At 35.1% G+C, this 27369-nt stretch overlaps 2 protein-coding genes across 2 annotated transcripts; one reads left to right on the top strand and one right to left on the bottom strand.

Annotated features, from left to right (window-relative positions):
* Window positions 1-6441: 6441 nt before the first annotated feature.
* Window positions 6442-7182, top strand: LOC146916702 (uncharacterized). The gene has a single exon (XM_085721710.1). It carries the CDS (start codon window positions 6442-6444, stop codon window positions 7180-7182), a length of 741 nt encoding a protein of 246 aa, XP_085577836.1.
* A 12575-nt stretch (window positions 7183-19757) lies between these two features.
* Window positions 19758-25709, bottom strand: LOC146916701 (AT-hook motif nuclear-localized protein 6-like). The gene is made up of 5 exons (XM_085718671.1): window positions 24968-25709; window positions 23708-23772; window positions 22147-22278; window positions 21173-21334; window positions 19758-20317 (listed from the first exon to the last, which is right to left on the bottom strand). Exons 1-5 carry the CDS (start codon window positions 25308-25310, stop codon window positions 20075-20077), a joined length of 945 nt encoding a protein of 314 aa, XP_085574797.1. The 5' UTR covers window positions 25311-25709; the 3' UTR covers window positions 19758-20074.
* Window positions 25710-27369: the final 1660 nt, after the last annotated feature.

Below are 27369 nucleotides of genomic sequence, written 5' to 3'. Positions count from 1 at the left end.
CTTCATTTGCAACCCCCCAATTGCTCATGAGAATGAGGATTGAGTACAGCCACTTTGTCAATTTGATTCAACAATTTCGGCCTTGAATGCCTTCTTATTTCCTGCATTACCCGATCGCAAATAGTTTGCATGGTACATTTTCAAGAAAGACCACTTACGGTATGCTTCGCACCAAGGTTTGAGGTCATGATAATCACATATTCTCAATGTTACTAAAATCCATAATTCTTCCTTGTCCATCACATAACCTCCCATCATCTAAGACTTGAAGAAGAGTGTTGGACACAAATGTATTTGTTTTCTCCACTTCATCGGAAAGTACCACATTGTACGTCATTTTTCTTACATCGTCAGTCAATTGACCACCTTCCTCATGACTAACATACATGAATATTCAATCCATAAAATTAGAAATAAAATGCATGTTTCCAACATATCAAATTCGTCCTTTTATTCTCAAAGACTATATGATTTATATTTAACCTCTAGTTACTAGTTTAGTCTAAGTAAAATACAGGTTCTGACCCAACAACTTACCTTGGTGCATGTCAATTATCACTTTGTATCAAGATTGATTAGTGCACCGCCACGGTAAGTCGTTGGAGCAGTACCTAAATTTTATTTAGACAAAAGCCTATCTTAGTAACTAAAGATTAAATATAGAAGCGTTTTTTCTACGAGAATAAAAGGAATGACTTCATACATTGGAAACAAGCATTTTATATCTAATTTTTTGGATTGATTTTTCATATATGTTAGACATGCAGATGGTTGTCAATTAACTTAAGTTGTAAGATGAAGACCATACAATGTGGTACTTTTTTATGAAGTGGAGAAAACATATATGTTTGTGTTCAAGACTCTATTTCAAGTGTTAGATCATGAGAGGTTAACCAATGTACAAGAAAAAAATGTGGATTTTAGAAATAATATGATTATCATGACCTCAACCCTTGGAGTTGTGCATCTTCTAAGTGACCTTTTCTAGAAAATGTACCACAGAAGAAACTTCTCGCAGTCGGGTAATGCAAGGAATAATAAGAAGACATTTCAAGTCGGAATTGTTGAATCGATTCGACGAAGTGGTTGTACTCAATCCTCATTCTCTTGAGCAATTGAGGAAGGTTGGGAGGTTGCAAATGACGGATATAGCTAGTCCTCTGGTTGCGAGAGTAATTGCATTGGTAGTGAAAAATGCAAGACTTGATTTTATACTTGCTGAGAGCTATGATTCGATAAGTATTATTGCACTATATCATCTTTACCATTTTGCTATAGAATACAGTAGAAAAGTTGTAAATGTATCGAAAATACAACAAGAAAATATGTAAATGTTTCTTTTATACAAAAATATTTTTCCATGCTTCTCAATAAAAAAAATATTGGCACAATCTATTTATAACTTTTGACATATATACAAAATGTACATCAAAACTTGTTTGGGAATATGTTAGCGCCACAAGAATTTGTCATATACCTACAGAAGGTTTTAGTGACGGAGGATAAAACAGTAGGTATTCTGTAGTGAGGTGGTATTGACACCAGAATTCCACATAATCATTTAAAAAATTGTTCTCTTTTTCAAAGTTTTAATTTTAGATTTTTTTTTTGGTTATAAATTTTAATTTTAGTTTTATTAGTTAGTAATGCTTCCTATTTTCTTAAATGCAGGCTCTAATAATCTTAACAGTTGTTTATTTTACTTGATAAATTTAGGTTGAATATGGAGATCACGCTGGAGATCACGTCGTTTACTGCTACCCTTTGGTTTCATGTAACTAGCCCTTGTAATTGAGTTGTGTAACAAATAAAAAAATTCATATGATTGTACATTTATTGTAAAAGGCAGGATGTTTATCGTGCATCCATGAAGGTAAAGTTTTCTGCTCTTACATTATCTTTTGAAATTTGATCAATTGTGTCGCGCGTACATATAACTCAAACTGTGAAAATAATGTTTGGTGTCATATTTGTCTTCACTCAATAAAATTTCATTTCACTTTGTAGCATTAGTCTTCACCTATGAAGCCCGGATACTCCAAAATGGTGCCGTACCCGTGTCGGATACGTATCGGATACCGATACTCCGCGGATACTCCCGGATACGTATCCCAGAAGTATCCGAATGATTTAATTTAATTTTTATTTAAAAATATATTGGATACCTTAAGGATACGTTAAGGATACTCCCGGATACGTATCCCAGAAGTATCCGAATGATTTAATTTAATTTAATTTAATTTTTATTTAAAATTTTTATTTGTATTTTGATCACAAGTATTAATTTTTGTAAATTGGGATCATTATATTGGCCATTACTTGAAAAGGGTGACTATCTTCATACTACCTTGGTATCATCATATTGCAGGTTGTTTATATGGTATGTTTTGGTTTAAAGGATGCTATCTTAGTTGGTGAATGGTCCATTGTATTTTGACTTGGTGTAATTAGTTTTAAGATTTCACCCTATTTATTTTTTGTGCGTTTATGTCTAATATATATATATATATATATATATATATATATATATATATATATATATATATTAAAAAAAATTGTAAACGTATCCAAGCCGTATCGTATCCTAAATTTCAAATTTTTGACGTATTCGCGTACCCGTATCGTATCGTACCCGTATCCGTATCCGTATCGGGGCTTCATAGGTCTTCACTGAGAAAGTGTTGAATTATACAATTTTTCATTGGTTCTTTTTCTTACTTGCAGTTGCAAATTAGAAGGCAATTTTGTCCTTGAAGGTGAAAACATGGAAATTAAGTGGAACTTTTTTAATTGAGATTGTTATAAGACTTTATTTAGATATTATATGCTAACACGACACTTCTTCTTTATCATTAGTATTGGAACTTTTTTAATTGAGATTGTTATGAGACTTTATTTTGATATGTGATTTTTAGATTGAAAACCCGGTGGATAACCATGTTTGATAAAGCAGGGTTCCACGGTATGACTATTCCTATCACAGTGTGTACAATGACTATTCCCCAAAATATATTGTAATATACTTTCTTTCAATATCAATGAATACCCATGAGAATATTGAGGAATAAAGAAACACATATAGAGATTGAACTAAATTTTCAATATCAATGAATACCCATGAGAATATTGAGGAATAAAGAAACACATATAGAGATTGAACTAAATATTCTCATGGGTATTCATTGATATTGAAAGAAAGTATATTACAATATATTTTGGGGAAGGTGACCTCAATGTTAAGATATACAAAGGGAACCCAAACTAAATATCCTATAATATATGAAAGAGACTAATAAACTATATCCAATTAAATATAACTATAGTTCACAAGAAATGGCCTCTTTTAGTTTTTAACAATTTGGAAATGGAAGTGAGATTGCTAGTAATATGAGGAATATGGAGGACATTGTGAAATTTTAACTAATAAGTTATGGTTATGGAACAAGAAAAGTGAGTAGTGACAACATAATGCTTGTGCGTATGAACTTTAATTGGATCTATCTTATGTAAAAAAATAAAAAATATAGGATTATGAGTGAAATACTCACCAGGGCCGGACCTTGGGGTGTGCAAGGAGCTCAATGGAACCGGGCCTTTCCAAGGTATGGGCCTCAAAAACAATTGTATAGCCCAGTAGTACTACTAAGTACTACCCCATTAAAAAAATTCTTTATTCTCTTTCTCTCTGATACCACGCGTTTCATCACCATCACTCCATCGGACTTTCCTTTTCTTCTTCCCTGATTTGATTTCCTTTTCCTCTTCTGCTGTCTTGTTTTAGGCCTATTAGAATTGAGTCCTCTTGCTTTCGGTGTTAGGTGGGTGTTTTTTTGGGAGGGTGGTTTGAGGTTCATCATGTATACGGTAGCGATTTTCACCTTTGGGTGTATTGCATATATACGACATCTTGTATTTATGTTTTAAAAAATTTAAATAGAACACTGTTCTTTTAAAAAAAATATGTTTTTATTTTATTACGGACCTCTTTTCACTTACAGAACCGAGCATCCGGATTCGTAGAAACGACCCTGATACTCACCAAAAGAGAAGGTTACCTAATTTATGGAGTGATATTTAAGTTGGAGTAGCTGCAAAATCCCATTACAACTCGATGTCTCATAGATCTACAAAAATATTTCACACAACACATACAATCTTTAATAGGGCGTAAAGCCTCTAATTTGTCGCAATGGGTTTTCAAATAAGTGAAGAGATTAGTTGCATTTCGTTCAACTTGTTTTGGCATACCTCAATTTTTGACCTAAGATTCCACTGTCACACACTTTTTTTACCCGAAATATTCTTTGACTTTTCAAAGAAAATTTCGGGAGAGAGGTATTTTAAAATACCTCATTTTTGGTTCGTTTTTGGGCCCGCATTTTATTTTATTTTATCTTTGGTCTTTTATTTATTTACTTTATTTTTATTTTTATTAGTTTTTATTTTATTTTATTTTCCATCTTTAATTTTATTTGTATTTTGTTTTGTTTTTATTTTAGTTATTTCTTTTTCTTTTTTTATGTTATTACTTAGAATAGGTCCAAAAAAATGTGTCCAAGGTCCAAAAAAAATTGTCTCAACTACGCCACCATTTGTGGCCAAGTTTCAAGTGTCAACTTTCACATTCCTCTTTTAAAATTCACCATTCAAATCACCATCAAAATCCATTAAACCAGCTTTCCATTTTCATTAACCTTTGAACCTATAAATAGGAGCCTTTGTTGAACATTTGAGAAGACACCAAAAGTTCTCTTGAGTTGTCAAAGAACTTTTCTCTCTTCTCCCTCCTTTAGCTTGTGTTAACGAGCTATTCTTTTCTTCTCCCTCTTTTTCTGTCCCTTCAGTTTTAAAGAGTGTTCTTAAGACCATAGTCCCTTCGGTTTATAATGTCCCTTCGAAATTATGAATGGTCTTAAGAACATAGTCCCTATTCGGTTTATTATCCATGTTTAGATTGTAATTTAGGAAGTTGTAATATAAAAAATCAAAAAAATATGCATTGTCTTTACTTTATTATTTATTCAGCTTTCATATATTAAAAATGCAAAAAAAATAGGTTTAGTTTGTTATCCAAGGGTATAATTTCTCTTATTCCTGTCTACACTCTTTCCTTTTTCAAAGCTTCGTCAGGTATAATTTCTCTCATTGAATCTATTTTTAATAAAAAAAAAATTGGGGTGAGGATAACAGGAAAATTTCCTGGGTTGCTTGGAGCTCTATTAGTTCTCAAAAGGAGTGCAGAGGTCTGGGGGTTAGGAAAATGGTGTTGGAGGATGTTAGTGGATAGAGGAGAGTTTTGGTTTAGGGTTTTGGTGGTGAAATATGGTGAGGAGGCAGGTAGGTTGGAGGTAGGGGCCAGAGTGTTTCACCTTGGTGGAAGGAGATGTTGTAAAATTAGGCATAAGAATATTTCTACAAATAATAATTAACATATAAATATAAGAATCAATTTATGTTAATGAGAATAATCAAAAGAGGTTTCAAGGAAACTTATCTGTCTTGATCTTGTTGTAGAATTAGATCACCGTTTTTGGACAACTTGAATCAAACTCATTGTAGAATCATCAGCAAAGACTACAAGACGAACAAATGATGAAAGTCTGAGACGTGCTGATCGCACTGTCCTTAAGGATTTTCCGCGTAATTATACGCTAATCCCCCAGGATTTAACAGACCTTTCACGGTAAAAACCGAGGATACAGAACTGACAAGAAGAATTATTTTCAGGAAGTTGTAAGCCCAGAGTTAAGTTTAGACTCATGAAAATTCGGTTAATATATTTGTTACTAGAAGCATAAAAGAGAAGGAGTCCTAATTTTCACTATATCATACGTGTGTGAAAAATCTTCTTTTTTTTATAGACAACATAAAACCTATTGCTTGTTAAACTAATTCAGCCATAATATTGGAAAAGCAACGTCATATGTAACCGTAAAAAGACATAATAGGGAAAATTAATTCTACCAGAAAATGAATGTTGATGATATAAAATGATATCAATAGAGAAAACGGTTACACATAAAAGAAATAGTTTTTGACTAGGTACCATTATTGCCACATTCAAGAGACACAAAGCAAAAGAGGTTACAAAAATTTGGAATTAAAAACATGTCTCAAAACCAAGTCAAACCTTATAATTAATTATAATATGATAATAGTTTTCTATTAAAATATTTTTCTATATTTTTCAATTAAAAATACGGGACACAAAATATTTGAAACTTTTGAAATATAATCAAAATTTACAACAGGAGATAGCGAGGATTTGGGATGGAGTAGGAGAGATTGATGGGGGCTGGTTTGAAGAGAGGGTATCGAAAGTTTTAGGGGATGGAACAAACACTCTTCTGGTTGGATAGATGGGTAGGCGATTTTCCTTTATGTAGGAGGTTCGCTCGCTTATTTGATCTATCAACGAATAAGTTTAGTACAGTGGCAGATATGTGTGCGCTTGGTTGGGAGGTTGGAGGTGAGGCTTGGAGTTGGAGGAGAAGTCTGTGGGTGTGGGAGGAAGAGATGGTAGAGGAGTGTAGGATTTTACTTGCTAATGTTGTTGTGCAACCTAATGTTTCTGACAGGTGGCAGTGGGATCCGGACATTCATGACGGTTACACCGTCAAAGACGCCTACCATGTTTTAACATCTATGGCCCCTCTTACTGCTGACGCATCAGAGCACATTGTCTGGCATAAGCAGGTACCTTTGAAGGTTTCCATTGTTGTGTGGCATTTACTGAAAGACAGGTTACCAACTAAACTTAACCTTCAACGGCGAGGGATTGTTCAGGCCGCAGACAACTTATGTGTTTCAGGGTGCAGCAATGCAGAATCCGCAGCACACCTGTTCCTTCATTGTCAGGTTTTTGGATCGCTTTGGAATCGTATCAGATCGTGGATTGGTGTGTCTGGAGTTGATACTGATAATATTCGTGAACATTTTCAACAATTTACTCATTATTCAGGTCATCGTTCGTTCTTACAATTATTATGGCTTCTTTGCATTTGGCTGGTGTGGAATGAGCGAAACAACAGATTGTTCAATAACACAGAAACATCTATTGAGCAGCTCTTAGATAAAATTAAAATTCATTCGTTGTGGTGGTTAAAAGCTAATAAAACCACTTTTGTGTACGGTTCTCAGAATTGGTGGTCGAACCCTTTACTTTCTTTGGGTATCGATTGACCTCCCTCTTGTATATATACTGTGTAACTGTTTATTTGTCGGGTTGGATCCTCTAGTACACCTTGTACTGAGGACTTTCCAACGTCGTTGTTAATATAATTCCATTTTGATTTCTTCAAAAAAAGTTTGTTATCCAAGGGAAAGGGGATTCGCTTTGACCCAGTGTCATCGCGGAACTCTCACTCGTTTCATCATCATTTTTTTTAGGCTTTAAAAAAAGAAAGAGAAAAGGAAAAAATAAACATTCAAATAGTCAAAAAACAAATTTCACAAAAAGAGTTCCTTTTCTAAAAAACCTTGATTCTTATCGAGAGACTTTTTCATTTAATTTTCTTTAATATAATGCATTTAATCATATTCAAACTTTTTTCTAAAAATAAAAAACACCAAACAAATTTTATTTCTGCCATTTGGCTTTTGCTTTTAAAACCTTTTCAAAATTAATAAAAAAATACAAAACAAATCACTGAGTCTTTTTACCTCGACCTACGTGGTTTTGATCCCTCGCGGGTACGTAGGCAAAAGACACTTGTCTTTCCAAATCAAAAAAATAATAAAAACATTTTTCTTTCTTTTTACTCATCACTTTAATTTTCCTTTTAATCAAATAAATAGCCAAAGAAATAAATAAAATCAAGTGGTTCCTATAGGATACTATAGACGTTTAGGGTGCTAACACCTTCCCTTCACGTAAGTAACCCCCAGACCTAAAATCTTTAAAAATAGTGGGTTATTTCGAACTTTTCCCCCTTTCCCTTGGAAAAAATTAAAGGTCGGTGGTGAACCTAAATTTGTGAGTCAACGCTAATCAATAGCTTGATCTCCGAAAATCACCGCGACATGTTTGAAAGAGTGCATTTCTTTAAGAAGATCTGAGAACTTAAAATGGTTGTCTTTGGTAAATCGTTCTTTGAGATTATCCCAGAGGTTTTTGGCATTGTCGATTTAGTCAACCCTAGAAGCAATTTGAGGTGAAAGACTGTGATTAATCTAAGATACCACCAAGTTGTTACATTGTTCCCAAAATCGAACTTAACATCTTCTTAGTTCCATGGTGGAAGGATTTGATTGACAAAAAGGCATGAATGCGGAAGCATAAAATGATGCATCTAATACCATATTAAGAAAATGATTAACAGAATGAATATAGTTCATTGATTGTAAATGATCCAGTTACAACAAATTGAAGAAGGTAAAATACAGTTAGAGATTAACTACTTGTGCAAGACTTAAAAGAATTGCGTCAAATATGAGTATTGTCAAGTTATTAGGCCTGGTATTTTGTGCAACGGTTGTTGTAAGAAAATAATATGACAATTGCTCTTTAGGCACCAAGTGATTGCTCTCATGCACCCACCAAACTTCAATTAAGTATTAACTACTGTTTGGCTCTTTTGAGATCGGTTTAGACACTCTTTAAATCAGTTCACCCGATTTAAAAAGTGTGTCGAACGATAGTTAACTAAGGTTCGGCTTTTCTTGGATGCCTAAAGAGCAATTGTCAAATAACATAATTTCCTCCGTTGACTAACTTTCAAAGCCGTAAAGTTCAAGCCACATGTTTACAACTAACATCGCATTCGATAAAGATAATTTTCTAAATGGTAACCTCATCTCAAATTCTAATTAAGAGAGAGATTATCTTGTTTGTATTTATTGGAAAGTGATAGCACCATACATGTGATGTGATACATTTATGGTTGATTAAGATAAAAATTAACTGTTTTTTAATACAAATATATTCATCTTTTTCATATTAAGAAATGTGCAAAACGTACAAACTCTGTGTGATAATTACTTTAATCAAATGTAAATAAACCACTCATAATTTAAATTATTTATATGTATTACCGGATATACAATTGTTATTTTTGTAATACGGTGATATGTTGATAGAAAGTTTAATTTATGATCACAATTTTAATGTTCCTTACATGGGTTCTAGCGAAACTTCTGTTCATTCCAATACTTTTTTCCCATTGAATACATACGGTCTGTAATTGGTAATCTCATCTTATGTTCTAGTATGGTGAGATATTGGCATGTCTGTATTTCTTGAAAGTAACACCACAATCCATGTGATACAACCAAGGTTGAGCTGCATGAAATTTGTCGTTTTTTATCAGGATGATCTCAGTCATATCTCTTTACCTATGTTATTTACTAAAAAGTAAACTTTTCAAATTTAGTAAAAATAGACTATACACTTATTTTTCATCTTTAAAAAATTGTGGGTCCTATTTCAACACAAGTAAGTTTAGGACATTTGTTAGTATACCCTATCAAATAATAGGTAAACCATGAACAAAAGACTCTTGGAAAGCACACATGTTTAGGCAAGTTTTAGTTTGCTTAATAGATTGAATAGTTTAGTCAAGAAAAAAATTTGATTGGTTAATAAATACATTTTGTAGTTTTTTTTGAAGAATCAAAAATGGAATTATAAACAACGGCGATGAATCCTCTTTAGTACAAGGTGTACTCAAGAGGTCACCCCAAAATTACAATCTGTCTGTGAAAAAAACAATTACAAAGGTCAGTCGATACCCAAACATTGTAACGGGTCCGACCACCATCTCTGATTACCAAATACAAAAGTGGCATTATTAGCTTTTAGCCACCACAAAAAATTAAATTTAACCTTTTCCAACAACTCTAACATAGTACTTTGAACATTATTAAAGAGCCTGTTGTTTCGCTCATTCCAAATAATCCAAACACACAATAGCCAAAGTAACTGCATGAAGGATCGTTGAGTCCTCCGTGTTCCTATGGCATTAGTAAACTGAAAAAAAAATGATCATGAACAGAAAACGGATCAGCTCCTGAGACACCGAGCCAATTCCTGACATGCTGCCATAAAGAACCAAAAATATCACAATGAAAGAATAGATGAAGCGCCGATTCTTCATTTCCACACCCCGCCACACAATTTTTGGCCTCAATTTGAATGATTCCTCGCCGTAACAAGTTGGTTTTTGTTGGCAACCTGTCACGCATCAGCCTCCAGGCTAGAATAGAGACCTTCAGCGGTACCTGTTTATGCCAAACCAGATCTACCATGTCGTCACCTACACCATCTGGCTGGGTCGTAAGAATTTGGTAAGCTCCACGAACAGTGTAACCCCCCACGGTGTCTGGGAGCCACTGCCACCTGTCAAAAACATCAGTCTGCACAACAAAGTTATTAAGACAAATGCGACACTCGCGTAACAACTCCTCCTCCCACTCCCACAACCGTCTCCTCCAACTCCACGCTGCTCCCCCAACCCCCCACCCAAGAGAGAACAACTCTGCCACCGTACTTGACTTATTCAAGGATAACTCAAATAAGCGGCTGAACCGACGACACAAAGGAACCTCACCTATCCACCTATCTTGCCAAAATAAAGTGTCTGTGACATCCCCTACTTTTCTAAACACCCTGTCAGCAAACCAGCCCCCCCCCCCCCCATCCTGTCCTACTCCATCCCTAATCTTCGCTATTTCCCTCCACCAAGAAGAAGCACTCCGGCCCCCAACCTCCAACCGCCCATCCTCCTCACCATACCTCGCCACCAAAACCTTATACCAAAAACCACCTCTATCTACTAACATCCTCCAACACCATTTTCCTAACAAGGCTAAATTAAATTCCTTCCATTGTCTCACCCCCAATCCCCCATTCTCCTTTCGTAAACAGATAGAGCTCCAAGCGATCCAGGAAACTTTCCTGTTATCCTCACTCCCTCCCCAAAAAAAAATTTAAAAAATAGATTCAATGGAAGAGATTATACCTGACTGAGCTTTGAAAAAGGAAAGAGCATAGACAGGCAGAGAGGTCAGGACAGACTTGAGAAGAACTAATCGACCCCCAAAGGAGAGGGAACGACTTTGCCAACCAGTTAATCTAGATTTAATAGTGTTCAAAACGGGGTCCCAAAATGCCAATCTCCTAGGGTCTCCCCCAATCGATAATCCCAAACACAAGAACGGAACCTTACCAACCTTACAGTGGAGTATTGACGCTGCCTCATTCAACCACGAATCCGCGATATTAATACCAACCAAGCAGCTTTTATGAAAATTCACTTTTAAACCTGACATCATCGCAAATAAAGACAAAACCGCGCGTAATGCTCGCACATTAGCCCAACTCTTGACACCAAGTAACAACGTGTCATCTGCAAACTGAAGATGGGAAACAACAGTTGTGTTTGCGTGCCCCACCCCATAACCTGTGAATAAATTATTCTCCACCATCGCTTTCATCATGACATTCAGCCCCTCAGCCGCCAACAAAAAAAGAAACGGCGAAAGAGGGTCACCTTGACGCAAACCCCTCTTTAAGGGAAACTCATCTGTAGGGCTGCCATTAACTAGTACTGAAGCAGTTGCTGTTGTCACACACTCTTTTATCCACTTTCGCCATAAAATTGGGAACGACATTTTACGCATTACCGCGTCCAGATACCCCCAATCCACCGAGTCATAAGCTTTTTCAAAATCTACCTTAAAGAGCATCAATTCTTTCTTTGATTTTCTCGCTTCATCTACCACCTCATTAGCTATAAGGATTCCATCAAGTATCTGTCTGTTTTTTACAAAAGCCGTCTGAGTCTCAGATATGACTGTCCCCATAACCATTCTCAAACGATTAGCTAGCACTTTCGACAAAATTTTGTAAAGACATCCCACCAGAGAAATGGGTCGAAAATCATTTAACCGTTGGGGGCTATCCACCTTTGGAATAAGAGCTATAAAAGTAGTGTTTATACCTCTTGTTAACTTGCCATTCTTGTGGAAATCTGTTATAAAACGCATTACATCCCCTTTGATATCCTCCCAAAATTCTTTTAAGAAGCCAAAATTCACACCATCTGGTCCTGGACTTTTGTAACTTTCACAATCCCAAATTGCGGCCTTCACTTCTGCAACTGAAAAAGGTTTAATCAGACTGCTTCCTTCAACGTGAGATAAGTTTTTAAAAGTCAAATTTCCAATTCCCGGCCTGATTGTATGTGAATCCGCAAAGTGTTGTTTGAAGTGAGATAAAACTGCATCCCGAATAGGGTGAACCCCTTCAACCAGAGAGCCATTCACCATAAGTGAAACAATACCATTACGCCTCCGACGACTAGATAAAATCGAATGGAAATACTTAGAGTTCGCATCCCCATCCTTCAACCACAGTAACCGCGATTGTTGCCAGCTGATACTTGTATTAACCCGCGATAGAGAATGGATGTCATGAGATATACCCCTCAATTCTTCTACTTCTTCTGCGGTCAACCCAACTTCTGCGCCTTTCTTATCAAGATCCGACACCCGAGCATTTAGAGAATCAATTCTACCCGGAATATTTTGCGCATGAGATGAGTGCCACTCCTTCAAAGCGGACTTAATCAAATTCAATTTTTCTTTCAGAACAAAACCGCCCCAACCCTCTATATGATAGGAATTCCATTTCTCTTGCACAAATTGTTTGTAACCCAGCATATCTTGCCAACATTTCAGCATCCGAGAAGGACGCGGTCCCCAATTTTCCTCATCAACCGATAATTGAAGCGGACAATGGTCAGAGAGGCCTCTGAGAAGAGCTACTTGAAAACAATTAGGCCATTGAATGCACCATTCTTCAGATAACAAGAAACGATCAATTTTACTCATTGACAAACCATCGCCCTTAAACCACGTATAACTGCGACCACATAACGGCAAATCTATCAACCCATTTTCTTCAATAAACTGGTTGAAAAATGGACTATCTTGCGCTGCACCATCCCCCCTTAATGATTTTCTTTCCTCCGCACTTCTGACTGCATTAAAATCTCCACACACACAAACCTTCCGACCCCGTAACAACTGCAATCTCACTGACAATGCTGCCCATAACTCCTTTTTAGCTCTAAAATCGCAAGGTGAGTAAATATTGAATAAATAAAATTCCTCGTTAGTCTTGATAAATTTTCCATGAATTTGAAGAACATGATCTTGACTAAACGACGACCACACCTCCACCTCCGAAGTATCCCACACAGTAATTAAACCTCCAGAAGCGCCCACTGAAGGTCGGTAAGAAAAATCAAAATTCGAATCTCCCCACAATGAAGCACACATAACACCATCACACGCCATTAATTTAGATTCTTGGATGCACATAATAAAAGGTTGTTTCTCCCTCACCAACTTCCTTACCTCCCTCCGCTTCTCCAACCCACCTAACCCCCTCACATTCCATGAAATCACCTTCATCTCAACACCCCCCACGCCTCAACCTCCACAACCGCCACCCATCACTAGGCAGCCCCCTCAACCACACCTTCTCCCTCCCCCACCGGCATTACCACTGGCCCTGAATCAACCTTCTTAGAGCGTGACAGAGCACTGAAACTATTATGAAAATTACCCGGAAAAGAAACACCAACAACTTTACCAATATCCTGAACATCCTCTTCAGCAGCCTTTTGACTTCCTTGTAAAGTAACCCAATGTTTCCAGCCATTACTTACCGAAACCAAAGATGCAGATTCATTGTTTGAGCTTTGAGTCACTTCCAGAGACTTAGTTACTCGCTTTCTTTGACGTTGACGATTTTTAACTTTTTGTTTCAACACTTTCATGACATTAGAATGTTGAAGAACTTTCATTACCTCCTCTCTATCTTTACTTGGCAGTCTTGCAACCTTCTTCAATGTAAACACTGGGTGTCGAAGCACTCCTCTCACTTTCTTTTTAACTGTTTGTGACATGTTTCCCCCACCATTTCCTCCCTCTTTCGGCAGCACCTTCCTCATTCGTTTTTTCTTCGAAGAAATAAGGCCAACGTCACCTCTTTGAACATTATGAAGCCATTCCACACTCCACGGTCCAGTCCGTGAAGACCTTGAATCCTCTTGCGAACACGACATTGATTTAATGCGTCGTTTCCTTGAAACCACCTCATCTTGAACCTTTTTAGCATCCAGAACTTTTCCTTTGCGGCTTCCTTGAGCTGTCTTCCCACTTCCTTCTCTAAACGGCTGATTGGGTACAGAAAAAGAATGCTCCTCATTTGAACCTTTGTTGACAGAAATATCGACATCATTTGTTGAAGATGCATCCACTTGATTAATAATTTTAGGACTGTCCGTAACTTTAACTAAAGACACTTTTGAGGCGTGCACTTCAGTTTGTTCCGTAGTCTCTAAGTTCACATATTTATCCGGACGTTCAGAAAAAACCTCCTCCTCTTCGACTTCAGCCAACTCTTTAACAATTTTATCTGCCAATATGTCCGTATTTTTATCTAATTCAAAGCCATCATGAATATCAGGGCCCTCCGAGCCAGACTTAACAGACTTAACGTCCTCCTCATACAAACAAGCATCCTCCCCCATACAAAAACCCCATTCCTCAATAATTTTAATGTCCAACATCACCCCGTCTACCAAAATTTGCTCAGTCACATTCACAACATCTAAGGAAGAAGTGGATATCAGCACCCTTGCAAAATCAAACCTTTCCTTACTTAACGAAACTGAATCCGTGCGTAAATATCTACCACACTCCATTACACATAACTTGAAAAAAATTTCATTCCAGGCATGTAACGGAATGCCATACACACGAAGCCATGCACCTCTCTGAAAAGGCATCAACTCTGTATCCCATTTTACCAGGCTAGAAAATATGAGATCAAAAAATTGTCTAGCTTCTCTGACTATGTCATAAGCACTCACTTCCGATAAAGATTGAACAAATACCTTGTCTGCACCTAACGGAATAATCTCAATGTCATTGAACCCAGCATCCTCCACTCTGTTCTGAATAATTTGAATCGCTTCCCCATTTAACACCGTGCCTATCAAACCTCTCCTAGCCCAGTTTAGATCCTCCGCACTTGACTGATACCGTCGAACAAGTTTTTTAGGTACACTATGAACATCCATGCCATCTTCCTTCCATCCCTTCTTCACAACCTTCCGCTCCTTCCCTCTCTCACCCTCCATCCGCCTAGCATTCCCTCCCACTCTCACTACCACCGACCCCACCCTCACCTCTCGCTCCTTCCCCTCCTTCGCACCCTCCACCTTCTCCCTCTCCTCTACTTTCTCCATACCCGCAAACCTCACGCTTTTTTCTCCCTCTAACCTTACACTTTTTTCTCCCTCTACACACACATTTTTTTCTCCCTCTAACACCTCCTCCCTCCCCTTACTCACACCGCGTTCACCCTCAGAGACAACCTGACCTACAGCCTTACCTCCCTCACCCTCTCTCTCCCTCTCCAACGTCACATCCTTCGAAACCTTTTTATCAAACCTAGCAAGTTTAGCACGTACTTTATACTGGCCAAAGCATACATTATTTAAAGCTCTCAACAGTTTATCCACATCACGCACTTTAGCATAACGTACAAAGCCATAAACCTCACCATTCATATTTCTCTTATTTGCGACCAAAACATCCTCAAGAATTCCACAAACTTCAAATCCCTTCCGCAAGAAAAAATTCGATGCTTGTGGAGGAAAATTAGTTATATAAAAAGTGACAAACCTTTTAAAAGAGGAGTCCATGACTGCACCTTTTCCTTTCACCATACCATCACGCACTAGCTGTTTATTATGCACAACCACCGCACTCCTCCCTTGCTGGCCATTCCTCAACCGCCTCGGTGCATCTTCCTTCATCACAGATTGTCGTGACACATCATCTTCAAAGCCATCATGAACATCCAGCACAGGTCCATGTGATAAATGTTTTGGAATCACAGCCTCCGCGTGCCTCTGCTGTTGTTTGCCTGATATCTGTCGCGGTGCAATTCTCTGCAGCACAGGCTGCTGCCCCACCACTTCATCATACTCAGAATCCGCAAAATCACTGTCCCCCCACCTCAAAGGGTTGTCGTAGTAAGCAACAGAACTTGTATCAGAATTACCAACATACCAGTCCTCCCTAGAAGAAACCCTAAACCTAGATTTACGCTTAGCAAAGTCGTCCCTTTGAAGAAGCCGATCACCACTCTCGTACATGTCCTGTCCAGAGCCATCCTGTCGCAACGCTTTCCTCCGTCGCGGTCTCACGTCGATCCAATCCCCTTCATCCCCCCCTTTTAGTGGCACCCTGCCTGGAACCCTTTCCCTCCCAATATTCCTCACTTTCGGCGAAAGATACCGGCGTGATTGCCTGAGGCGAAGCCCTTGGCCATCACGAAACACTCGCTCACCCCCTCTCATTCGCTCAGAGCTATTTTTTCGTAATTCTATCCAAAAAGAAAATTTTTGGACACGATGTGACTTATTCAACACGATGGAACAATACATTTTGTAGTTACAATGAATTTTCTACTCCCTCCGGTCCTATTTATAAAAGACAATTTACTTTTTAGATACATTAAATAATTTATATATTTGGTTTAGGTTCTTGACTAGATACATACATTATTCAATGTATCTAAAAAGTCAACTTTCTCTTGTAAATAGGACCGGAGGGAGTATTTCAAAACTCTTCACGCGCAGTTGAAATCTCAACTTCCTTATAGTAAACACACACAGATATGAGTTAAGATCCTCTCCATTTAAATTTTTCTCCATTTCTACCATTTGGAGAGATATAGACACATCAAATGGATGGTGGGTCATATCATTAAATAAGTCTCACTATCATTAATTATTTTCAAGAATTTATGTGTCTATATCTCTCCAAATTGTAAAAATGGAGAAAAATTTAAATGGAGAGGATCTTAACTCCACAGATATATAGAGTCATGAAAATATGTCATATAAGTCAATTGGTAGGATCAATACAATATATATATATATATATATATATATATATATATATATATATATATATATATATATATATATATATATAGACACACACACACATACATACATATATATAGGTTTGATTTCAATCCTCGAATTTCACACTTATTCGATGAAATTCTAACCAATATACTTGACGAAAAAATTGAAACAAACAACTTTAAACATATGACACTCGTGCCTTATAATAATTTTACTCGGCTTATTGAATATTTAATTAAATAATTAAATCTGTCCCTAATTATAAGACTACTTACAAAAAAAAGTGTTTGTCCCTTAATATAAAGATCATCTACAAATATCAAGATGCATTTATTATTCTTTTTCCAACTATACCTTTAATTAATACTATCAATGTATCACGGAATATGAAAAGTTAATACTCCCTCTGTTCCTATATGTAAGCCCCCTTTGCTTTTTTCACACTTCTTAATAAAAGTTGTCAGTGTAATTAATGTGTCTGTTTTGTGTGTTAACATTACCAAATTATTCTTTGTTTGTATGTATATTAAATTTGACTATTCATATTTCAAGACAAGTTAGTAGTATTAATTAGGGGTATGTTTAGGAAAAAATAATAAATGCATCTAGTAATTTGAAAAGAGATTTACATTTAGGCACAAAAATAAAATCAAATGGATGCTTAAATATAGGGACGGAGAGAGTATTAAATATATCTATACACAAATGACAATTTGGTAATAAACATATATACCTTGTTAAAACGGAGAATAAGTTAATTAATATAGATCATTTACTTAATTAAACATGCAACTCCCTCCGTCCCAAATTCTATATATCATTTACTTAATTAAATGTATCTTGAAATATGAAAAGTTAATATTAAATAATTAAAAATGATACTCCCTCCATCCCAAATTCAAAATATTTGTATAGATCATTTACTTAATTGTCCCCATGATCTTAACTCAGTTGGTAGAGACAATACATAATATATGCAAGGTCCAGGTTCAAACCCTTGCCACCAAAAAAAATATCATTTACTTGATTATCCTTTTTAAAGTTAATTGTCGAGGTGCCCTATGGGCCACATATACCTCTTTCCCAATGATGATTTGTGCTGCAAAAGATAAAAAACAAGAGGAAAATTCCCTTATGATCTATGATGAAGATTGCAGGACAAAAGAATTGAACAAGAAATGTGAGGATTTTATAAAAAAGATGAAAGCAACGTTCTGTTATGAGGCGAGAGCTTATTATTTTGATTATTATCATAAATCTCTTGTGTTTGTTAATTAATTGAGTAGAAATGAAATAAATAAATAAATAATCCTCGTCCTTAAAAAGAGGAATTATATCAAAATAATTCTGAGTTTGACAAAAATAATAATAATAATAATTCAGTGAGTGGACTATTTGGAAGGAAAGAAATAATAGGATCTTTAATCAGAGGAGCGGCGAATTGGATCAGTTAGCAGACAACATCAAACTTTTATCTTTTTCTTGACTAAAGGCCAAAATGCCTACTATCGCTTTCAGTTATAATGACTGGTGCCGGCATCCGTTGATTTGTATGGGTGTTATTGTGTAGTTTTTTTTCTGTACACTCTTCCGTTGTGTTATTTTGTGGGAAACAGACTTATAACTCTGTATTTTGGTGGGTGGTTCTCATTTGCACACCTTGTGTGAGGTGAATCGCCTCTTGTGATTTAATATATTCCATTTTGGCCTGTTAAAAAAAAAAAAAAATTCACTGAGTGGTACACAATGGTAAAGTATGAAAACTACTTATAGGATGACTAGTATGAAAACTACTTATAGGATGACTAGTATGCAAATTGTAGATAACAGTGCAAATTGTAATGTGATTTTTAACCAACATCATTCGTTAATCTTCCAAAATCCAAAAATACATTTTATTTACATACTTAGAAGAAAAATGTAACCTTGATGATCACAAGTCTCTAAAGATTGATAAGATAAGTACTTAACAACTCATGCCTGCTACTTTATTTGCATCACTTAGCAAAAATCAGAAATCAATAACAAGTGTCTTAGTGGTATTGGCTTGAAATTTGGGAGTGTGCTCCTCCTCGAGATTTCAGGTTCGATTCTCTCCGGTGCCAATTTAGGTATTCAGGTTCGATTCTCTCCGGTGCCAATTTAGGTATGTTAATTTAGCTTCTTTAAAAAATAACAAGTATTAGAAAGTTAAACACTTCTATTAAACACTTCTAATTTGAGCTATATTGTTTACACCATATGTTGATAAACTTGTAAACAACAAACATTTCATTGTTACAAAACTTTGCAAGTTGAGCTATATTGTTTACACCATATGTTGATAAACTTGTAAACAACAAACATTTCATTGTTACAAAACTTTGCAAGAATGGTCAATACCTACCTAACTTTACTGTACAATGGTGGACTATCCTTTGTAAGGATAGATCTGAATTTCCTTTTCACAGGTTCTCCACTATATGACTCTGTTGTATTGGTTCAAGCATCTCTTGTCTTTCATGTCTTTTATATTTTAGTGCTTTGATCGAAAAAATTTACAATCACCCCTAATACTCATTAATTTTTCCAGTTGAAAAACTTTCTTTACCAAGGACCACATTACCATGCTCCCAATTGAGTTCTTCAATATTTTCCAACTTGGAAGCTAAGGATTGGTCTAATTGAAGATTATATCTGTAAATACAACTTCAAAGTCACCAAGGAAGACCAATCAATTGTCATTTCTACCAACTTATTAGTACCAACATTTTGTTAAGAAAAATTAATAAAACAGAAACTAAAGACTAACATAACATCTAATTTCCACTTTCACAACCATAAACCATTAATATAATAATGTTAGGTTACAAGTTTAGAAACATTCCACATTCACTCAAATTTCAAACATTGTTATAAATTCTAAATAAGGAACATACATAACATGTATCCTAAATCTACTTGCTACAACCATATCAGAGCTGCATTTAACCAAATACCTACTAGTACATAATATAACAATTTCTTATAGTCAAGAGAATCAAACGGATACTTCGTCTTACTATAAAAACTTTAATCTCTTCATCGGTCAATAATTCTAAGAATCAATGAGTCAAGCATGAGCATCTTAATGGCTAGGGTTAGACATGCTCATCATCCGCAGATGATGATGAGTTTCCAGAGCCTTGGCCATTGCCGAAAGAAGCAAAGTTAAAACCGGCCGGTGACATGATAGGCTTCATTCCACCAATATCAGTTCTCAATTCTTCGGAAGAAACATGATTATTAATATGAGATGATGTAGGAGGGGCAGTTGGTGCCGAATGATCGACCCTTTGCCTCTTTGGATTCTCCTTTTCTGGAAAAAAACTCGCAACCACAACCTGATGCGTAAAACAATGAGAGGGAAAAGTGATCAGTCAAATGTAACTAATAAACTTGTCAAAATATAGATCCAATATTTTTCTAACCATTTTCTTTTACAATTTTTTATAATAGATCCAACATTTTCAGAAATCTTGAAAGTGTCGAAACACTGTTTTCATTGTTTACAAAAAAAGGATTCTTCCTATGTTCTCTATCAGAATTGTTCACTACATGAGTTTTTCATCACCTTTTTAGCAATTTAAAATGAAAACAGATGTTGGAAAATGAAGACTGAAAAATGTTATTAGAAAATCTGCAGACCCTAAGTTTTTCTTTCATTTAAGTAGTTGATAGCATTGCATAAAAATAAGGAATATGCTTGTTATCCCGAATTGGAACCTCGGGACAATTTCCCGAGCGCTTATTTCAGCAAAATCAGTAAATTTCTGCCTTAAATTACACCCATGCCCCCCCCCCCCCCCCCCTTGTTTTGTGGCCATGAAGCAATTATATTGGTTAATTGAGCTTTCGGGATGTGCTCGGGATAAAACCGTAAAATAATGCATCATCGAAATTCTAATTATCCTTGCCATCATCAATCAGCACCAGTGTTATTTCCTTCTACAACAAAGGTTAATTAAAATGCTCTTATTAACAATTTTTCACAAGCTATGCAGCAACGACAGTTCAGATTGAAGGCGTGTTCGGTGTCATACACGACACCGACACATGTAATTACGTTCAATTATTCTATCTTCTCAAATTATTACATGTGTTGACTTGTGAGTCCCGTGTCCATGTCCACGTCAGTGCTTCATAGTTCACAAGTTTTACTAATATTTTATCAGATACTAAAATGAAACAAATGTTACCTGCACAGAACCAGCAGCTACCAGCAAACCAGCCAGTGCACCCCCAAAAACACGACCATTTGGACCTGCCAATGAGACACTCATTCTACCAGATCTGCTCTTTGTCAATCCATTCTCAGTTGGCACAAATGAGCCGCTCAAGGAAAGAATCTCAAAAACTCCCTGTAAAAGCACATAAATATCTGTCACCCCTTTTTATTTGATGGTTTCATCTAGTGCTGTAATTAGGGGGAAAAATGGTAACAGTGATGTTGAAGATCCGCTATTTGACACTATTTTTGGTGTTGGAAAGAGATTGTAAAAGAGTCTGTTGTTAGCATTTCTTACTAGGAAAATAGCAGTGAATCAACTCGGTGTGAAGTTAGAGCGAGTTAATGGCAAAGAATTTCGAATCAAAACGCAAATTCAAAACATGAAAGAAGTTTTATGTTGATTATACAACCATTTTCCCTTGGAATTGTTGCATGCCACAAGTACAATACAATGTAGCCCCGACACTTAAGATCGAAGATGTGTTCGATGTCCAACACATGTCTGTGTCTAACATTGGTATGACACCGGCACATGTGGTTACATTCAATCACTTTTAGTCTATTAAATTATTACCTGTGTCGGTGAATGTGTTTGTACTTCATAGGTCATAAGCCATATTTACAAGGGACAATCATAAAAAGTATTGAAACTAGGGAAATTCTTTCAATGAAAGGGATGGAATTATGTCAAAACAATGGAGCATAAAAGACCACTTAGCACATAAATAATAGGACACTTCAAAAAAAAAAAAAAAAAACGCATAGATTTTCTCTCTAAAAAATTAACATTTGATATCTAATGCATACAATGGCAGAAATAAAAGGCTGCGTATAAACCACACATGCATTGGTGTTAAATGCTTAGATATCCGAATTAATGTGAAGTTTTAAACAACAATGAACTTCTTTATATCCCTGCTAAAGAAATAGGAATGAACTAACCTCATACGTTGAAGTACCGCCACAAGCATCCGACTGGCGAAGTGTTACATTCGAAATTGTGCCAGTCGCAGACAGAATAGATATAGTATGATATTCTTGTTGAGAAAGAGACATTATTTTCATCGAGACATCCTAGAACATGCCAAAGGAAAATCAACAATACAATTAACAAATATATTTGGGTTTTGGGTTGTACACATCCATACTAATATAAAGAAAGTACTACAAATGAAAGGAGAAAAAAAAAAACGGATCGGTAATTTTGGTAATAAAAAAAGTGAAATGGCAATTAACAAAGGGCATGGCGGCAATCCCTTTCTCTTGCCGCCGGTTTCTTTATTATTTTAAGGAAATTGTTTTCACGCTCATTCCAATTCCAATCTCATGCTTCATATCCAATGGAGCCGATTGTTGTCACAATCTTATGCTCTGCTATTTCTCTTGAAATGTTTTATTTCGAGGAATTCGATCCCTATCCGTGTTTATCATCAGTTTTCGTTGTGTTTTCACAATTCTATATCTTCCGTTAGTAGTAAGGAATAGCAATGGCAGGTTTGATCAAGTAAGTGATGTTTTCTTGTTTTTTTATCTTCGCAGGCTATGTTTGCTTACATTGAGTTGATTTTGTGCTTCAACTTATCGCATTGAAATACTAGGTTTTTCAATTTGGACCTGTGTCAATGCTATTTCTCTACAAACATTTATTGTGAGGACTTCAATCCATACCATGTTTATAATCGGTTTATTCTCATAATTCAGTATTTGTCGGCGGTCCTCATAAATTGATCATAAACAGGATATAGATCGAATTCTTAAAAGTAAAACATTTGAAGAGAATAGCATTGACACAGGTCCAAATTGAAAAACCAATTAAGTCAATATGAACAAATTAAAAGATAGAATCAACTCAAGGTTAAAAAAAAAAAAGGCGCCATGCTATTGCTTACTACAAATGAAAGATACAAAATTATGAAAACACAACGAAAATTGATGATAAACACGGATATGGATCAAATTTTTTAAGAGAAATAGCAAAGCCTTAACGAAAGTTTACCGATAATATTAAAACGATTGGCTACATCGTATCTGAAGCATGAGATTGGAATTGGAATGAGCGCGAGAACAATTTGCTGAGCAGTGGCAAGGGAAAGGGAAAGGGGTTGGAGTATGATTGAGTGAGGTGCAAGTGAAAGTAAGCAGAATGTGTGAGTGAGTAAATGTGAGTGATTAGATTAGGTCAACATCTAGGTCTGGCCACCACACTCTGTTAATTGCCATTGCACTTTTTTTATTACCACAAAAATTGTCGGACCACTTTTTTCTGGCAGCACATACAAAGAAGGGGAAATATCATATATTTTAAAAAGGGGTTTATATTAGATTGTAAATCCGGGGGACCAACCCCACCGACAACTGGCATTTAACAAAATGTATTAAGTTTCAATGAGTAAACAAAACTGATTAACCATTAAGCTTCTTTTGAATATGGCATTCAAATAAGTTTGTAGGATATAATCTAAATATTTTCAGAATATAGGCTTAAAAGGAATGAACAGATTACCTCTCCAGAATTTACAGTAAGCACATGCGTTTTGAAATTGGAATCGAAGGGTGATATTCCATTATCTACAAAATAGACAGGTAGTTAAATCGATAAACAAGTAATAACAATAATAAGTTCTTATTATCTAATTCACAAATAGTTCCAAATGCATAAATCATAGTCATTTTTTTTACATTTACACAAAATGTCATATTAGTCTGTATCCAATTATATCAGCGAAATAGATTCACCCTGCTTCACTAAATCATCATATGCATAAAGACAAAACCAGGTGATGCATTAGACACAGAACTCGCCGATGACTTGAAACGTCTTCATGCAATTAAATGACCAGATAAATCAAAACTGTCATTTTATAAAACCATTACATTCTGCAATGAAGAATTTATTTAAAGATCTAAACTAAAAAAATCAGACAACTAGGCTGTAAGTAAAACTACTGAATTTTCAAATATGCGAATACAACCATCATCCTTTTCACATCACAGATTATACTATTTTGAGTCCTTATTTAGCAATATGTCATAATACAAAGTCCAAATCAATATCCTGCAGGACAATTATTGCCTATGAAACACTAGACATGACACTCACACATCAACACCGGTAAAAATTTGAAAAAATGAATTAACTAAATGTAATCATGTGTGTCGTTAACCCCTGATAAAAACTAATCCCTTCAACTATGAAGCACAGACACTCCTCAGATTAGGCGTGTCCCGGTATCGGACATGTGTCGTGTTCGACACTGACAAGACACCGACACATATAATTATGTGATTTTCTCAAATTATTAGCGGTGACGGCGTGTCAATGTCCGTGTCGTGTCTGGTGTTCGTGCTTCATAGCCCTTCAATTAGCTCGATTTCCGAATCAAATAATATCATTTACCCTCATAGAGGAAAAAAATAATATCATCAAATATATCATGTGTTAAATGATCTGAAAACCGACCTCACATTACTATGACAGCAAAATATCCCCTTCCAACACCCCACATCTTCAATTTAAGATCTGAAAGGGAATCTAAGCTAAGGGTCCACACATACCACTTCTAAACCATGAATCAAATCAAATCCAAAACAAAACATAACACATAAAACATAAACACACATTAAGATTAGTAACTAACAATTACTATTTCCAACAAATGTAACAGTAAAACTAAAAAACATAACAAAAACAAACATAAAACAAACTAACTAACCAGATCAAAGGCTAAAAATAGCAACTTTTATTCCTAAAATTGTCATGTACCTTCATCAAAATCATTCAACTTCAAAGGCTTCTTAATTGATTCAAATGGCTTCACTACACCTCCACCTCCACCACCACCACTTTTCCAACCTGAAAAATCTCCGGTCAACGGAATGGAAGCCGAAATTGGCATCGGTGACAACGCCGGCTTACTTCCAGATTCACTCTTTCTAGGCCTGCCCCTCTTCTTCTTCACCTCCACACCACCGCCAGCCGGCACCGGAGCCGGTAACTCTCCAGTGGACCCAGCAAAATTCAACGTATTTTGAGCCAAATTGAAGCCAGGTGGGGCCTGGTTAACATTAACAGCATGCCCAGAACCAAAAATCTCTCTTTCTTCCATTTTTTTTCTCAGAATCAAACCAAAACTATCACAACCCAAAATCTGAAAATCTTCAAAAATCAAAACTTTAATCAAAAAACACAAACTTCAATGCAAAACTAAGATACCCAGAAACACAAAAATTTCTAACAACACAAAAAAGCTTCAAAGATATAAACTTTTTCAGAAATGATGAAAACCCAGAAGCAGATTTTTCAATTTTGATGGTAAAATCTGAGAAAAACGTAACACTGTAGCTTAAACATTCACCATTGAAGCGAAAGAAAAAAGCTTCAAAAATAAAAATGATTTTTTTTTTAAAAAAAAAATTGAAGTATAACAGAGAAAAACTACAACCCTAGTTTACAGATTCTAAAGAGTGATTTATGAGAATTAGGGTTTGTAAGAAAAAGGTAGAGTAAATAAATAATAAAGTAGAAAACTATATATATAATAAATAATAAAATTAAAGTAATTTCTTAGGTAAAATAATTATGAAAAAGTAATTAAAGAAAAAAGATTTATTTAATTATTAAATGATATTATTTAATTGGTTAATTAAAAGTATAAATTTTGGTTATGAAAATGGTTCATGTCCGTATTGAAAATTCAATAAAGGCATTTCAATTTAATAAATGAACGTGAATATAGTATAGTAGTATAGTACTACTTGATTTGAATGCATTAAAATAATAGGGATAGTTTTGGAAAAGAATGGAAAAATATGTTTTTTTTTTAATATAAGTTGTTGTTTGTTTATTTAATTTTTAAAAAAAAATCAAAATTGTAAAGTTCGGTGGAGCCATTGAACATTATTCCAAATTCTGACAAGTTTTGTTTAGTTTTTTCAATTCAATTAAAGTTGATATGTAAACAAAAAATAATAATATTAAAGTTGACAATAAACGAGTATTTGACAAGAAAAACAATTTTTCTACGTAAATTAAAGTTATACATGTGTAATCGATAATTAGGTCAGTGGAATATGTCTTTAAGACTCTGACTCAACGAACATTAATGTATGTACATATAAATTATCTATTAGAGAGGTCATCATGCTCATGGTGAAAGTTAATGTTCGTAACTTTGTGAATGAGTCGATTTCTTATCGAATAAAACAACTTTTATAAAAAAAAATTGAAAAATATTAACATATTTCTTAAGGTCATGAGTTAAAGTAGTACATTTACTAATTATGTTTTAAAATTATGTATTCAAATCCTTCAAAATATAAAAACTGATTTTTTAATGCAAAATTTATATTTATAAATATCCTTACGAATATCCTTTTGAATTCTCTTTTAGGTGGGGTTATGTTTCCAAGTTTTGTATTTTTTTTTCTTTTTTTAATCTATTTTGAAGCTTATAAAAGAAAAACGTACAAGAGTTTTACAAAAATAAAATTAAAAAATTATAATATTAAATTGATTGAAATGTCCTCCAAGTTAGGCGAATCTACTCAAAAATACATGCACCAACCTCCCTTTTTTTCTCCCACTGTTTTAGCAACCAAAAAGGGAGAATAAAAATTTCTTTGAATGGACTATTTCTAAAATAAAATTAGCAACCAAAATCGTTGAATGGACTATTTCTAAAATAAAATTTCTTTGTTAGACTTTGTTAGCATTTCCCATCAAAACTTGGGATAGTAAAATCAGTCAAGTCTTATAAAAGAGAATAAAAATTCAATTGAAAAAGTTAATTAGTATTTCCCCTCAAAAAAACATTACATGTTTTTATTAATTTTTTTCACAATTATAACATTAAATATCTTCCCCTCAAAAAAACATTACATGTTTTATTAATCTATTTATCTTAGATAGTAAATAAAAAAAGTAATGTCAAAATGAACAAAAGGTTGCAAAAGTAAAGGTAATAATATTCAAAGCACATAGTGTTAAAAGTGTACAAAAATTGATCTGGTGTTTGGTTTGATTCCATTTGAAAAAAGATAAAATCCAAAGATAAATAGATTATTCAAAACAATCTGAGCCAATCAACTTGAATCACTTAATTACCCCTCAAGATAGCTAAAAATAAATTTATTTTGCTAAGTTACTCTAAATGTACCCAAAAAAAT

The sequence above is a fragment of the Medicago sativa genome, chromosome 6, assembly GCF_051527215.1.
Source record: "Medicago sativa cultivar Bolivia chromosome 6, Bolivia_mono, whole genome shotgun sequence".
Classification (NCBI taxonomy): Eukaryota; Viridiplantae; Streptophyta; class Magnoliopsida; order Fabales; family Fabaceae; genus Medicago; species Medicago sativa.
The sequence above is the reverse complement of the archived record's forward strand: the minus strand, read 5'-3'. Positions and strand labels throughout refer to the sequence as shown.

What these genes read in the sequence shown, in the direction of transcription:
- LOC146916702 (XM_085721710.1), top strand. Translation starts at nt 6,442, where the DNA reads ATGTGTGCGCTTGGTTGGGAGGTTGGAGGTGAGGCTTGGAGTTGGAGG.
- LOC146916701 (XM_085718671.1), bottom strand. Translation starts at nt 25,310, where the DNA reads ATGGAAGAAAGAGAGATTTTTGGTTCTGGGCATGCTGTTAATGTTAAC. An exon ending in TTACTGTAAATTCTGGAGAG is followed by an intron (nt 22,279 to 23,707) that starts GTAATCTGTTCA and finishes GGCATGTTCTAG; the next exon opens with GATGTCTCGATGAAAATAAT. An exon ending in TAGCTGCTGGTTCTGTGCAG is followed by an intron (nt 20,318 to 21,172) that starts GTAACATTTGTT and finishes TTTACGCATCAG; the next exon opens with GTTGTGGTTGCGAGTTTTTT.